A 13744-nucleotide genomic window follows, 5' to 3' on the forward strand; every position below is an offset into this window, starting at 1 on the left:
TGCGGCCCCCAATGCAAGCTCATTCATCCATCCATCATCTGTCAACGATTAAAAATTCGTCCGGCTGACGTGGAGGATGGTCGGGAATGGCTCAATGCACTCCTCCCGCATTAAGAACCACGGGCTACTTGTCCAGACCGACCATGGGTCCGATGATGTCCCTGAATGACTGTTGACGGTCCGGTTCGGGCACTAGAAGAAGTAGACGAACGTCGTTGATCTTTAGTTGCGGATGGGGGGATCCTCTTTCCGGACCCAGCAACGGGCCCACATCCCCGGGAGTTTCCAGTTTTGCCTCTCGACCTGTTCAGGAGTGGCAGATAATACAAATAGATGTGAAACCAGAACCCACCGCGCGCATCCATCAACATACCTCTCGATCGGCTCAGCCCCGTCAATCGACTTCTATACTTTCCTCAAGAGGTTCCAGAAGGCTGCACCGTGGATCCAGGCGCTTCTGTCGGTGGGGGCCCGAAGAATCGACCACAAACTAGTGGACAGTCTGCCTAGTCTTTACGCGACTCAGATGAAACAGTAGAAGCCAAATACCGATGCAGATTCTCGACTGCACGACTATCTGTGAAAGCAGCCGAGATCCAACGCAGGCCGAGAAAAACACTGTCGTCATCGTTAGAACCGGAGTCTCCAGACTTGTGAGACAATAGCCCATTTAATGAGCTGTCTTGGACTCTTGCAGTCAATTCCCCTCGACGCCGTACATCTGAAGCCGTCCTAGCCAATGTGACTCCTTTATGAGCCACAGTGGTACCGAATCGTGGAGCCCGTGGAACCAGTTCCGTCAATGAATGTGGTCGCGTCCCAGATAGTAGCAAGACCGGCGCGGCCCTGCTGATAGATGCCTGAGCGCAGCTGTAGTCCACGGGGTTGGGTGTCACCCTTTTTGATTTCCTGTGATCGTCTATACCTCTTGACATGCCCGTCGCTTCTTCGATCCGGTTGGTTCCATGCTATCGGACTTTAGGGTTATGGGGCTGCACCTGGCCTGGAGCTGGGACTCTCCCTAGTGCAGCTCAAGAGACTTTCCTTGAATCTGTCTCCTGTTTTTGCTCGACTTATTTTGAATCATTTTTGCCTGGCCCGGAAGACGCTGATCCATTGGTCCGGGACTGTCATGACCTGCAGCGATAATCGATGCAATGATTCATCAGCGTGGCGATGATGCTCCGCAGCTGAAGCTACTGTTGATACAAAACTTTTCCTTCCCCTTTCTCTGACATCTTTTGTCCAGACGTCAAACCCCCAGATTGCGAGAGAGTATCCTGAGTCATTCTACTTCCTACGGCCTTAAAGTCCTTAAATCCTGCTACACAGGGCCAAGGACAGATCGCGCACATCCATTTCTTCATATGATACTCAGTGTGGTTTGAGTTCCGTGATTGGTCCTCCCTTCCTTTATCTGGAGCTCCCATATCCCAAGATTCGGCTGCTTTCGTCCATCAGAAAATCGGACGTCTCTGGCACTTGCCTTCCCCACCACCTTGATTATAATACCCTCGAGCTTCATCGTAGCCACGGCTAGTACAGTGCAAGCTCTTATCTATCTCTTCACCCCTCCCCCTTTTTTCCTTCGCCTGCCTCCTCTTTCACCTGCAGCAAGTTCGGAATTTCTCTGGAGGAGTCCTTCAGGCCAGCATAACGAATCGGGATATGCGTCCGTGACGTGCCTTCATTCCTTACGGCGGGCCCTTCATCCCTTCCAAGCACCCTACCGTCGCGACCACTATCTGCTTTTTTGAGGTGGCTTGGAACGCGAAGCCTTGCAACCACCATATCGTCCTGTCTTTGCCCGCCTCATTCCTCCAGCTTGGCATAATCCTCCGAGGTGAGTTTCAGCTCGTAGTTAGGCCCCATTGGTGATGTAACGCGCAGATCTGACATGGTTGCTAGGCTACTGAATATAGCTACGGTTTGCTAGCCACGGGGCTGTGCCTTCGAGGGGCTACAAGATCAGATTTCGCCTTCAGAACTAGAAATAGTGCATCTCTCAAACAAGGTCTGTGTGCAGAGTACGGGGCACAGAAACCAATAAGTGGAATATTTCGGAAGTACTAAAAAAACACCAGCAGGGTAACACAGAAAAGTACAGAAATTCCGCTTGTTCAGAAGGCACTCTGTCCAGTCACGTAAAGCACACGGGAATGGCTGGTGGTTACTTTGATCTCCCTATTTCCTCTTCAAGGCCCCGAAGCCTTACTGATCTGTCCGGAAGGACAGGCAGATCCTCTCAAGGGCCGCGTATATCCTCTCTCTCGATCCCCAATGAGAGGCTTCAAGAGAGTGCAGCGGACCCTAGCGGCGCCCAGGGTAGATTCCGGAATGCTAGAAATCCCAAAACCGCGAATCGCGTCAAATTTACTGTCAGCGAAGCTGGTCTTGGCGACAGTTCTTTCGGATCGACGTCAGAGACCCGGCTTGATGGAAGGGGTTCATCATTGCCCCAAAGACCGTTACCCACAGCTCGCATTCCAGTCGCCGACAAGGTCACTGCCAGCCCCCAATCAGTGCCCTTGATCGATATCAGCCCTGGCTCACCAGTCGGTGTCACGGGCCTAACTATCCACTCAAGGGCTAGCTCGCCGGAGATTTATGGTGATGATGAAGTCAGAAATGAGAAGGGGAGAGCTATCCACTCTGCGCAAGAGAGGGCCCAGCGATTGGCCACCTTACTCAGTCGTTCTCCTAATTCTCCTAGGCCAAGCCGTCGGAGCAGTCTGCCGTCATCCATAGACTCGACTCCCTCCGAGGTGGTGCCGCCCGCTGAGCTTGGAGATGAAATTCCCATGATCAGCCTGACCGAGAAAAATTTCGACGACTATTCAGACGACGATGAAGTTGGCCCCCTAAACGGTCGACACTCCACGCGTTCTTCTGAAGCTCACAAACTAGTGCAACAAATGACTCTAAAGGATTTCAACTTTCTGACCCGGCTTCAAGCCCCGTCGCCAGGGTTTCGCTCTGGACAGGTTACTCCCCTCGAAGACAGGGATTCCGAAAATTATGTCGAACGGCCTTCTCAGTATCGGAGTGGGATTCTCTCATCTCTGCTGAAGCTTCACGAGCATTCGGATGGTCACTATTCTATCGGACGTCATGGACGTTCTCGCCGAAGTAGCGCCGGGGAAATCAGTGGTAGAGGGCTGTCTCCTGATCCAAGTTGGAAGTCCCAACGCCCGAGGAAATGGTACGAAAAATCGCCGAGCCAGTCTAGTCTGTCTCTAGCTGGTTCCACCGCCAAGAACTCATCTAGCTCCCCTATCGCGATGCTCAAGCGCTCACGGAGCAGTGGTGCGATACCAGGTGCGCCTAAGCGAATGGGCAAGCCACAGCTTGAGGATGAGATCCGGATTACAGTGCACATCGCTGAGCTTCTCTCGCGGCAGCGGTATTGCATTCGCCTCTGTCGGGCTTTGATGAAGTATGGGGCACCAACGCATAGGTTAGAGGAGTATATGAGGATGACGGCACGGGTGTTGGAAATCGACGGCCAGTTTCTCTATTTTCCGGGATGCATGATCATCTCCTTTGACGACGCTGCCACCCATACGACGGAGGTGAAAGTGGTGCGGGCGCCTCAAGGTGTTGACTTGGGCAAGTTGTCCGATGTACACCTTATTTACAAGGAGGTGATACACGACGTGATCGGGGTGGAGGAGGCTATTCAACGGCTGGACGAGATTATGAAAATGAAGAACAAATACCCTGTCTGGCTTCTGATTCTGTTGCATGGCTGTGCTAGCGCCTGCGTTGGCCCCTTTGCATTCAGTGCGCGACCCATCGATATGCCGATCGCGTTTCTGCTTGGATGCCTCTTGGGGACCCTGCAACTTGTGCTATCTCCACGTTCAAACCTCTATCAAAACGTCTTCGAGATATCAGCGGCTGTTCTGACTTCCTTTCTGGCACGGGCTTTTGGCAGCATTCGCCATGGAGATGGGCGACTGTTCTGTTTCTCGGCTCTGGCCCAGTCATCAATTGCGTTGATTTTACCAGGCTATATGGTACTGTGTGCCAGTTTGGAACTACAGTCCCGCAGTATTGTGGCCGGCTCCGTCCGCATGGTGTATGCCATTATATACTCTTTATTTCTTGGGTTCGGCATCACAATCGGCACTGCGGTGTACGGTCTTCTCGACGCCGATGCCTCCTCCGAATACACCTGCCCCCCGAGTCCCATCACCAACGAGTACGTGGGACGCTTTCCCTTCGTTATCCTTTTCACATTCTGTCTCGCTGTGATCAACCAAGCGAAGTGGCGACAGATGCCGATGATGCTGGCCATCGCATTCACGGGGTTCGTGACCACCTACTTTGGCACCAAGCGATTCTCCACCAGCACCCAAGTGTCCAACGCTCTGGGAGCGTTTGTGGTCGGTGTGATGGGGAATCTCTACAGTCGACTGCGACATGGCTTTGCAGCCGCGGCGATGCTGCCTGCGATTTTTGTATTGGTGCCGTCGGGCCTCGCAGCCAGCGGTTCTCTGATCTCTGGTATTGCCGCAGCGGAACAGATCACGACGGTGCCGTCTCCGTACTCCCCAGTGTCCAACGGAACACAGGGCTTCGTTGATGCGGCTCAGAACATGACCAAGCCCGAGTATGACACCCAGTCCCACGGAATCGTTCTGGACATCGGGTATGGCATGATCCAGGTGGCAGTAGGCTTCACCGTCGGTCTATTTTTGGCTGCTTTGGTCGTTTACCCATTGGGTAAGAAGCGAAGCGGACTCTTCAGTTTCTAAGGAACTTGCAAAGTTCGTGACTTCCATCCTATTTATACCGCGTTCTTTCGCACCTATATACGTCAAGCGTACGCTGGTTTTTCTTCTGTGTTCTTGTCTAGCATTGCCGTCACGAAGCGAGTCTGTCGAGTTGTTTCAGCGTGAACCGTTTGGGGTGATATCTTGCTTGATCCTATCTATATAGTGTTGGCTCCGACCACCCTCTCTTTTTCCCATGCCCTGTGATTTCCTATCCTGCTGTTTCTGAGATTCTTGCACATGTCGATAAACTCACTCTTTGGTTTTCTTTTCTTTTCTTGTTACAGTCTGTGTCTGTGATCTACTCTGGGTAGTACTTAGCAATGATGAGATTATATATGAACGGTAGTCTCTAGTCTTGATCTTTACTACGGTAATACCTCGTCTCAACCGCGCTTGACGTTTACCTCGATACCCAAATCGGCCTAGATCTTATCAGTATCCGTGCCTAGTTCAATTATAGATGTAAGATTTTCCCAGGGATACTGTCGGGACACTTATGCCACGAGCTGCATACAATAGAATACCGTTGGGATGCCCTCTTCTGACTCTCTAGAAGTAGACCAGCGGCTTCTCATCCCATCAGCATAACATGCAAGTATCCCTGCGTCCAGCGGGAGAAGATCGCTCCTGCCATCTCGGGACGAGGGAGGGGGGGGGGGGGGAGGCGCAACGCTCTTCTCCTTCCTTCACCTCTCCCTGCCTACCTCCCGCGGACCCACCACTCAAATAGAGAAGAGAGGTAAGGTACCTACCTAGGTAGTCTTAGTTACTCGATGACACCACAACCCAGAGTCCTCCATCAACAACCACACCTCATCGCATACAGTACAGCACAGAGATGGTCTAGTGCCGTGCCCACGAACATCGAACCCCCCGCCACCCCCACCCCCACCCCGGTGGTGTCCTTCTAAACCCCGAACCCACGCAGCGCAGAAGCAGGGATATGCGATGCGGTATGAACCAACCCAGTAGACAAGCAAGCCAAGCCAAGCCAAGCCATTGCAGCCGCAACATCTAAGTTAGCCCGCCCCGCCCTCCATCCAGCAACCGTGTACTGTACACACACCGAGCCTAGGTTCTGTACCTACCTTACCATTCCACCCCGGTTCTTTCATCCTAGTCCACGTAGCAAGTATGACTGACTCGATCGATGCCCCCTCCCCCTACCACCTTTCCAACCAAAGAAAGAAAGTAATAAGGTCCAAGGAGGAGGAGGAGGCATCCTGTACCGAAACACTGCTCGACCAAACCAAGTATGACGGCAGAGTATCATTCGTCAGCCGTTATCCCGAAACACCCAAGTAAGCTGGCTGGCTGGCTGGCTCGGCGATAGGCTCGGCGATAGGCGAGAAAGGTCAGTTTGAATCGGAACCTGGAACCGGGCGGCCTGGCCGGTCTTCGTACTCATGACACTTCCGGCAGGACCATGAACTAATTGGCACGGTACGGTGTGTGGATTCGCTTCTTAGATCAAGGCCTTTCTTTGGCTGATTGTTTTCATTACGTTAAGTGGTCTCTAGCTCGGAATTGAGTTTGCATGCATGGTCTAGCATATCTATATCGAAGGGGGTCGCTGGGTTGAAATCCTCCGTATTAAGTTGGCTAGTCTGGTGTTGATTCTAGTTCGTAACAGGCTTGATAGGTAGTGATTGGTAGGAGACATAGTTTCAGCATCCATACCAAGGCGATATCGTTCAAGCCGGTAGCATACGACTTGAAAGTGTAAAAAATGCATACGCGCTTGAGGATGTGACTGCTTCTCGTCCTATTGTAACCAACACTCTACTATTTGATTTTCTAGGCCAGAAAGGCTACATAACCAGATGTAGCCGGGCTTCGACCCCCCCAGGTTCAGTTCCCAGAAGAGAACCTGGGGTCTAGACCGGGGTTTGGGAAATTCCACGCTCAAGGAAAAAGATGTGATAGAAAGGCAACGCATTGCTAATGTGTCAATCAGCCCGCTTGAGGAGCTTCATCAATTTGTTCAAGTTGTAGAAAGTGGAGAAAAGGAATGATCGAGAAAAAAAAAGGATAACATAAGTCACATTTTCATATGTGGGGTTGCGAGGTGAGGTGTTGAGCCAGCCAAACCGACTAACCAACCATCTCGCAGAGCCCAATCGTGTGTCCAGGCACAGAGAGAAAGGAACATAGACAGAAGATCGCTCCGGACCAAGTCTGCCTTGCATTGACATCACAAAATTAAGCATCTTGTCTTCGGAACCAGGAAATAGTAGAATCAAAATGCTTCAAAAACACCCCAGAAGTAAGAAATAAAGAAATCATCCAAGCTTGGCACATCCCGTAGCGCGTTTCAAGTCACATTATGTACGGCGTTCACATTACATGATGGTGGGGGTCTTACGCTTCTCAGCGCTGGACAGCACAAGCATAGGGGTCTTGCGCCGTTCCTGACCCTGAGCTACCGTCTTCTGGCCAGCGACGACAGCAGCAACCGATGGGGAGCCCGTTCGAGAGCCCTGATCCGCTCGAACGTCCGCGAACTTTCCTCCAAAGAACCCACCATCCTCACTGATGGGGGTCGTGTTGTAGGGGCTATCCTGCGATCTGCGCTCCCGAGAAGACCTTTCCTTCCTCTCGGAACCGATTGCACCGTTGGCAGCTGCGCGGAGGCTACCCAAGCTGGGCTTGCTGGAAAGACTACCACTACGCACAGTGGCATCATCTCCATCGGAGAAAGTGAACTCCTTCTCACTGGCGGGAGTATTCGTACCGCCACTGCTATGGCAGCCGAAGCTCCGGGTGTCACCGCGGCGCTCAATGCCGGCGCGCACCAAGTTGTGGACGGCCCGACGTCGCTGACGTGTGGCAAAGTTCTTGCTGCCTTCGAACTTGGAAGTGGGCTTCGCAACCAGCTCTTCCAGAGAAGGAGGGCCGCGAGGTTGACGAGTGGGATGTTCACCTGCACGAGCTTGACCAGGGCCAAAAGTTCCCGTCGCAGGAGTCTGAGGCAAGGCAGCAGTCTTAGGACCAGGCGCCACCATCTGGCTGTTGGCTTTGATGGTGTCAATGGGCAGCTTCAGGGCAGGGCTGAAAGAAGAGCTCTTCTTGTGTCCCCGACGGAAAGCGTTGATTGGAGGCGGGGGCAGAGGAGCAACATCCAGAGGCGGCGACGGGCTCGACCGCGGAGGAGACACGGGCTCACCGATGCTGACAGGGGACTGGTGAGACTCGGGAGGAGAAACCTCTGCTCTAAAAGTGGGCACTTGCACGGATGGGAACGAAGGCTCCTCCTCGTGGTACGGAGTAGTGGAGCTTTCCTGCTGGAAAGTATTGTCATAGATGAAGTTTTGCTGGCCGGTAAGAGGATTGTAGACCGAGAAGAGACCAGGCTGACCTGGCACCGGCTGCACGATCGGCTGCACACCCTGCTGAAGCTGTTGCTGATAGAAGCCCATGCTGGGGACCGAAAGCGCAGGGTATTCCTGTTGCTGCTGAGCCATGGGTCCACCCAAGGTCATGCCCTGGAACTGCTGGGCTGCTGCAGTCACACTAATCAATTGCTGTTGCAGGCGCTGTTGCTGGGCCGCAAGAAAAAGGTTGGTCGACATCAACTCCGCGTACAGGTTATCGTCCATTGGCATATCGCCAGCGATGTCTATAGCCGGAGGTGCGAGCACCTGCTCCGGCAAAGTATACATAGGACGACCCGTGTTCATGTCCACATTCTGGTTTGTGGCTAGTGAGTGGCGTGGGAAACCGGTTCCCATAGCGGTTTGAGGGACACGCTCCGTAGCGCGATTCGAAGAATTGCCATACCGATCGCCTTCGTAACCCAGGTGCTGCTGGCGTTGGACTGCAGACGGCACGGTCGCGGACTTCGGTGCGGTCCTCAGCCCCGCCAAAAGATGAGAACGGCTAGTGCGTGGCGTGGGGACGGGTGCAGAAGGCTGAGATTCGTCAATAGTCGCGATGTGCGGCGGGGGGACGCTTAGTCGCTTGATATGGGAACCCTTCCGCCGAGAGCCGAAGCTGGCCCCAGGAACCCCGAGGGAACCGCCATTATTGAAAGAAGAGTTGTAGCTCATTTGAGCAAGACCGCCAGCGTCCATACTCGTGATTGTAGATGGTGAAGTGTACAATAATATATGTGCAAAAGACGAAGAAAAGGGAGTGCTGGTGAATCAGCAACGCAGAGTAGCCTTAGCGTATTAAAGGATTAAGAGGCTTCGGCAATGACGAGACGCACAGATAAACCGAGACTGGATGATCGAAGGGCAATGAATGGTAATAATGCTCCACAGTTTCAGGATCAATGACCGATGCGAGCTTTCGTAACAGTCAGCCGAATGCTGTGAGCGACTGCCTCAACGCCAGCTTACCTGCAAGATACAGGAAGATATGCAAGTCGACGCGCCTTGGTGGAATGGCACCAGACGGCAAAGAGCGATTAGGAATCAGGTGTACAAGAAGATAAGAACCAGACGTCAGCGTCGAATGATCAATGCTGGTGGCTTAATAGGGTGACCAAGAGAGAGGCGAAGGTAGACGCGACCGGAGCAAAAGAGTAGTCGGCTCAAGCAACGGTGGAGGTGAAGGATATGTCTGCGATTAAAAGACCGATGATGGTGAACAGACGGGAGATGCTCTGCAACTCCCTAGTAGGCGTGGAAAAATAAAGCTCGACACAACGATGTAATGAAGAGAAAACTCAAGCCTGCACTGTCCGTCCGAATCCTTCGCAACACAAACACAGCGATGCGATGGTGACGAGATGGGAAGTAAGGGATGCAAGCAAAGACTTTTTGGGTTCTTGTCAAGGGGAGATCGATAGATGGATGATTAAGGGCGGGCTTCTTCTCAGTTTCTCCAAATTTATCTTTAAACTTTTCTTTCAATCCCTTTTCTCACTGACACTTTTTTCTTTTTTGTGTTTTCTGGGGTTGATAAGGATTCCGCGCACTTGGGACGGTGGAAAGAGAGAAGGAAAAGTGAGAGGATGAAGTGAGGGAAACGAGTCTCAACGCCGGGTGTGATTGATTCGTTTCTTCGGCTCTCGGCGCGTGTTTTGGCCGCCCTGTTTTTTTTTGCTTTTTTTTCTGTTTCGTTTTCCGTGGCTTTCCTGGCGCGCCTAATCGGGAAGCAAGATGGTTCTGGTGCCTCAGGCAGACAGACGGTGCAAGATACCTCTCCCGCTCAAATCGAATGGAAGGCGAACACAAAGCAAGGTCAGGCAGAACACGCAAATTAAAAGTCTAGCAGATGGAAGAAAAGAATTAGGTGAGGTATAAGAGATAGGCGGGAATTAGGCCTTTGGAAAAGAGGCCAAGGGTGAAAAGGGATCTGGTTGAAGTAGAGCGACAAGGCTGACGGGGGGGGGGGCGAAGGAGGCTTGGAGTGACGGAAGGTACGCGAGTAAGAGAGAAGAGAAGGGAGAACGAAAGATGTAAAGGTAGGTGGGGAGGGAGAGAAAGCAAAAGATAGAGTAGAGGTAGAGAGAGAGAGAGAGAGAGAGAGAGGTAGGTAGAGAGAGGGTGAGGAAAGAAGGGAGAATAGAGGAATGAATAAATGAATGAGGAGAACACCAAGTAATAATAGATAGAGAAGGGAAGGGGAACCAGCGGGGGGGAGGGAGGAGGAGGAGAGATGGGGCGAGTGAGTGAGGGAGGAGAGTGTGTCAATGAGAGAGGAGAGAGAGGAAGTGAAAGCTGCCAGTGCCATTCTCCAATTCCAGCTTCCAGACGCTGGGCTGAGACGCCCACTTCGCCGCCCTGGTCCAGTCTGCCTTGCTGACTGGCTCGCTTGACCGCCACACTTATCCTATCTGGGACTAGCGTTGTGGCCGTTGTTTGGCAGTTGCGGGCCTGGGGCACCTGATTGGAGCCAACACCCAACCGGGGTCTGGTGCCTGAGGATTTCGAAGGTCACTTAAGGTCTCCAAGGATTCCTGAGGACAACAATTGTTTGGTCTTAATAAATCCCACCCGTCAATCACCCGCGTTCCTTTGTCTGATGCTTTCAAGTTGCACCTTTTAGTTTTGTCAAGTGTCAACTGTGTCATCTGGGATCCATCTCTTCATATTGCACCCCACACATCTACAGATGCAATGAAGCTCCTGCCACCTCTAGGCTCTTACTGAAGCCACCTAACCAGAACCATATGTTCGTCCCACTGACCAGTGCGCTTGAACTCACAAATCCACCCGACGCTCGACCGATTCGTCGTCACGCTTTTCCTTCCCTCATTGGTTCAGACCTTTTTAGATCTACTAATGTCTCCACAGCCGCCTGAAGACCGATAATTTGCCAACCAAGCCTGAAAGATATTAATCCGGCAGTCTCACCCAAACCGTCCACAAGACCTCGGTTCAAGCGAATAGACAGCGACCCAAGATTCTGGATAATTATCATATATACAGGGATTGAGCTAATTGCAAGCATCCTCGAATAACACCTACACATCCATTAGCCGTCCGTTTGTGAAACCAGGCCCTCCACCGATGGTCAAAATACTTACCTGGCATCATGCTGATTAGACTCCATGAAGGACACAATCGTCGACAGTCCCATTTCCTGTCTTTATTCTGGATGATTGATAGTTGCGAGATCCGGCTGCAAGATCCCGTTCGAGTTGTGCCTTCTCCTCATCCGTGGCATCCGTGCGGCGGACGGCAACCTCTTCACCAAAATTCTTCGCGACTTCTTCGAGGGTCAGACGGGCTGTCTCCGGGAAAAAGAAATATATGACTCGAGATTCTGTCAGTACCGGTGCAGTAGGCCAGTTCCCAATCTTGAAGGCTCAGTACTACGTACCTGGAATGAAGAAGGCGGACCAGCAGATAATGACCAGGTAGTACTTCCACCCAATGTTGTTAAAGCCCATTGGAGCGGTTTCGAGGAGTATCAATGTAGCTGCACCCTTCAGTTAGCCGCGTTGCAAAGAACCGCCATAGAGTTTCTACTTGCCAGCAAATTGTCCAAATAATGAAAAGCCCATGCCAATCGGCCGAATCTCGGTGGGGAATATTTCAGACACATAGAGGTACATCGTGGTATCACAGAATGTTCTGTCGCAAGGTCAGTACCCCATCGTGGGCTGGTCGAAGACCTGCTTACCCCTGGAAAGCCAAATAGAGATAGATGAAAAAAATGCCAAAGCCATTTCCAACCCGATTCTTGGTCCCTGCATACTGTGCTGTCATGGCAGCTAGGCAGGATGTCGTGATGATAATCCCGACAGAGCCAACAATATACATTTTCCGCCTTGAGTTTACTCTGTCATGAAGCCAAGCTCCTAACGGGTAATAGATTATACCTAGAACTCAGGTGTCAGCGCCAGCTGGATCATGAATAGGCCATCTTACCAGCTGTGGTAAGCCATACTGCATTAAGAAGCAAGGGCATGCTGCCTGTCATCCCCAGGTTAGTGTATAGAATGACGGCGTAGTTGTTCTGTCATTCAAATGAGCGGCTGGTCAAACGGTATCCGCGAACCAGTGACTTACTATGATCAATGGCCCACCAAATTCTGCTCCCCATTGTGTCAGGAAACCAACAATCATGCGTTTCCGATATGACCTTTTCTTGAAGACTGCTTTCCATACATTACCATAGGCAGACAATCGTTCTTTCTCCAGATGAATCTGTTGAGTAGTCTGGTAGTATTCTTCCTTGGCAACGAGATTGTCGGGATCATCAGGGGATTTGCGCAGCCGCTCCAAGACTGATTGAGCCTCGCTTTGTTTACCCTTGCTGATCAACCAGCGAGGAGAGCGCGAAACCCACGGCGACCCAAGAAGCAGGATCAAAGGTGGGAGGCATTGAAGGCAAAGCGGGAACCTCCAACTGAACGTATCCGTTTGACCTTGCGCAAAGTAACACGCATAGCCAACCCACCCAGCAAGCATGTACCCGAAGACTAGAAATATAGCATGGTGACCGACCAGCCAGCCTCGGTGAAAAGCGCTCGAAATTTCGGACAGGTACATGGGACAGACAGTCACCAGGATTCCGATTCCCAGGCCGCAGGTAAAACGCCCTGCCTGGAACATGCTGGAGACACATCAGCTCCCCGATTTCAAGAATGTTTGGAACACTCCAGCTCGCACCTTAAAGAGTTGGCACCGCCTTGGAGCGCACCGCCAAACATGGCCAGGAAAGCGCCCAGCTGGATGTTGCGCTTACGCCCAAAGAAGTCGCATGACCACATAATGAAGAGGCATGCAACTGCACCCCCGGCACTGTATACACCGTTGGCAGTCGATATGGCTGATATCGTGGTCGACGCGTATCCAGGCTGGCCCTCTTGTGGAAGGTGGAAATAGGTATACCAGCCTGGCTGGCCGATGGTACTCGAGATGATTGAGGAGCAATAACCGTAGGTCTGAAAGAATTGAGTGGAATTAGCGTATATCTGGGTGAAAGCAGGGTAGAAGTCGACGTCTGACCATTGACCCCACAGCAACGAAGGCCGTGACCAGCCTGTTGTAGGTACTCGTCTGCGATCCGAAAGTGCCCATGCTGATGGATCGTCTAGCACTGAACGCGAGAGCGTTTGCGATCAAACCCGAATCAGAGTCTGGCGACTAGTCTGGTAGCTCGGTTCCGTCAGCCACAGTGCTTCAACACAGTGCTTCAAGAAAGGGTGCGACCGAGGAATGCTTGATTAGTGAATCATGCAATCCGCTCTGCACGACAGCTAAGGATCGCACACGGTCATCCACCCGTTGGCTGAAGGGGCACATTTGCTATCTTCGCTTGATGTAACGAGCAGTATACTACTCCTTGCTTAATGCATGTCTCAGTCCAGGCAATAATGACAGCTCAATGTGTCTCGTTTGCGCCCTTGCTCGAAAAGTTGATTCCCGGCTAATTCGGTTCGTGTCCAAAGGTGAATGACCAGAAGAAAAGAAAGTTGACAGTGACGGAAGAAAGGCTGTCGCCTCGTGCTGATCCCCCGCATTCTTACTCCCCGATCTCAAGTTTGTGTTTGTTGCATGTTT

General features: G+C 52.0%; 3 protein-coding genes across 3 annotated transcripts; 1 reads left to right on the top strand and 2 right to left on the bottom strand.

Annotated features, from left to right (window-relative positions):
• The first annotated feature begins 1762 nt into the window (after window positions 1-1762).
• On the top strand, window positions 1763-4895 carry BO95DRAFT_19125 (threonine/serine exporter family protein). The gene is made up of 2 exons (XM_025580949.1): window positions 1763-1843; window positions 1909-4895. Exon 2 carries the CDS (start codon window positions 2160-2162, stop codon window positions 4758-4760), a length of 2601 nt encoding a protein of 866 aa, XP_025436870.1. The 5' UTR covers window positions 1763-1843; window positions 1909-2159; the 3' UTR covers window positions 4761-4895.
• A 1925-nt stretch (window positions 4896-6820) lies between these two features.
• Window positions 6821-8956, bottom strand: BO95DRAFT_19190 (uncharacterized protein). Its single transcript, XM_025580955.1, has one exon. The coding sequence runs from the start codon at window positions 8852-8854 to the stop codon at window positions 7124-7126; it is 1731 nt and encodes a 576-aa protein (XP_025436871.1). The 5' UTR covers window positions 8855-8956; the 3' UTR covers window positions 6821-7123.
• Window positions 8957-11274: 2318 nt separating this feature from the next.
• On the bottom strand, window positions 11275-13261 carry BO95DRAFT_457471 (putative MFS sugar transporter; the record flags this gene model as incomplete). Its single annotated transcript, XM_025588484.1, has 8 exons — window positions 11275-11489; window positions 11556-11654; window positions 11709-11809; window positions 11859-12057; window positions 12107-12194; window positions 12248-12794; window positions 12851-13125; window positions 13190-13261. The coding sequence occupies 8 exons, from the start codon at window positions 13259-13261 to the stop codon at window positions 11275-11277; spliced, it is 1596 nt and encodes a 531-aa protein (XP_025436872.1).
• Window positions 13262-13744: the final 483 nt, after the last annotated feature.

This window comes from Aspergillus brunneoviolaceus, assembly GCF_003184695.1.
Source record: "Aspergillus brunneoviolaceus CBS 621.78 unplaced genomic scaffold BO95scaffold_103, whole genome shotgun sequence".
Lineage (NCBI taxonomy): Eukaryota > Fungi > Ascomycota > Eurotiomycetes > Eurotiales > Aspergillaceae > Aspergillus > Aspergillus brunneoviolaceus.

Bases quoted from the DNA above. Each gene is read 5' to 3' on its own strand.
- BO95DRAFT_19125 (XM_025580949.1), top strand. From the start codon at position 2,160: ATGGCTGGTGGTTACTTTGATCTCCCTATTTCCTCTTCAAGGCCCCGA.
- BO95DRAFT_19190 (XM_025580955.1), bottom strand. From the start codon at position 8,854: ATGGACGCTGGCGGTCTTGCTCAAATGAGCTACAACTCTTCTTTCAAT.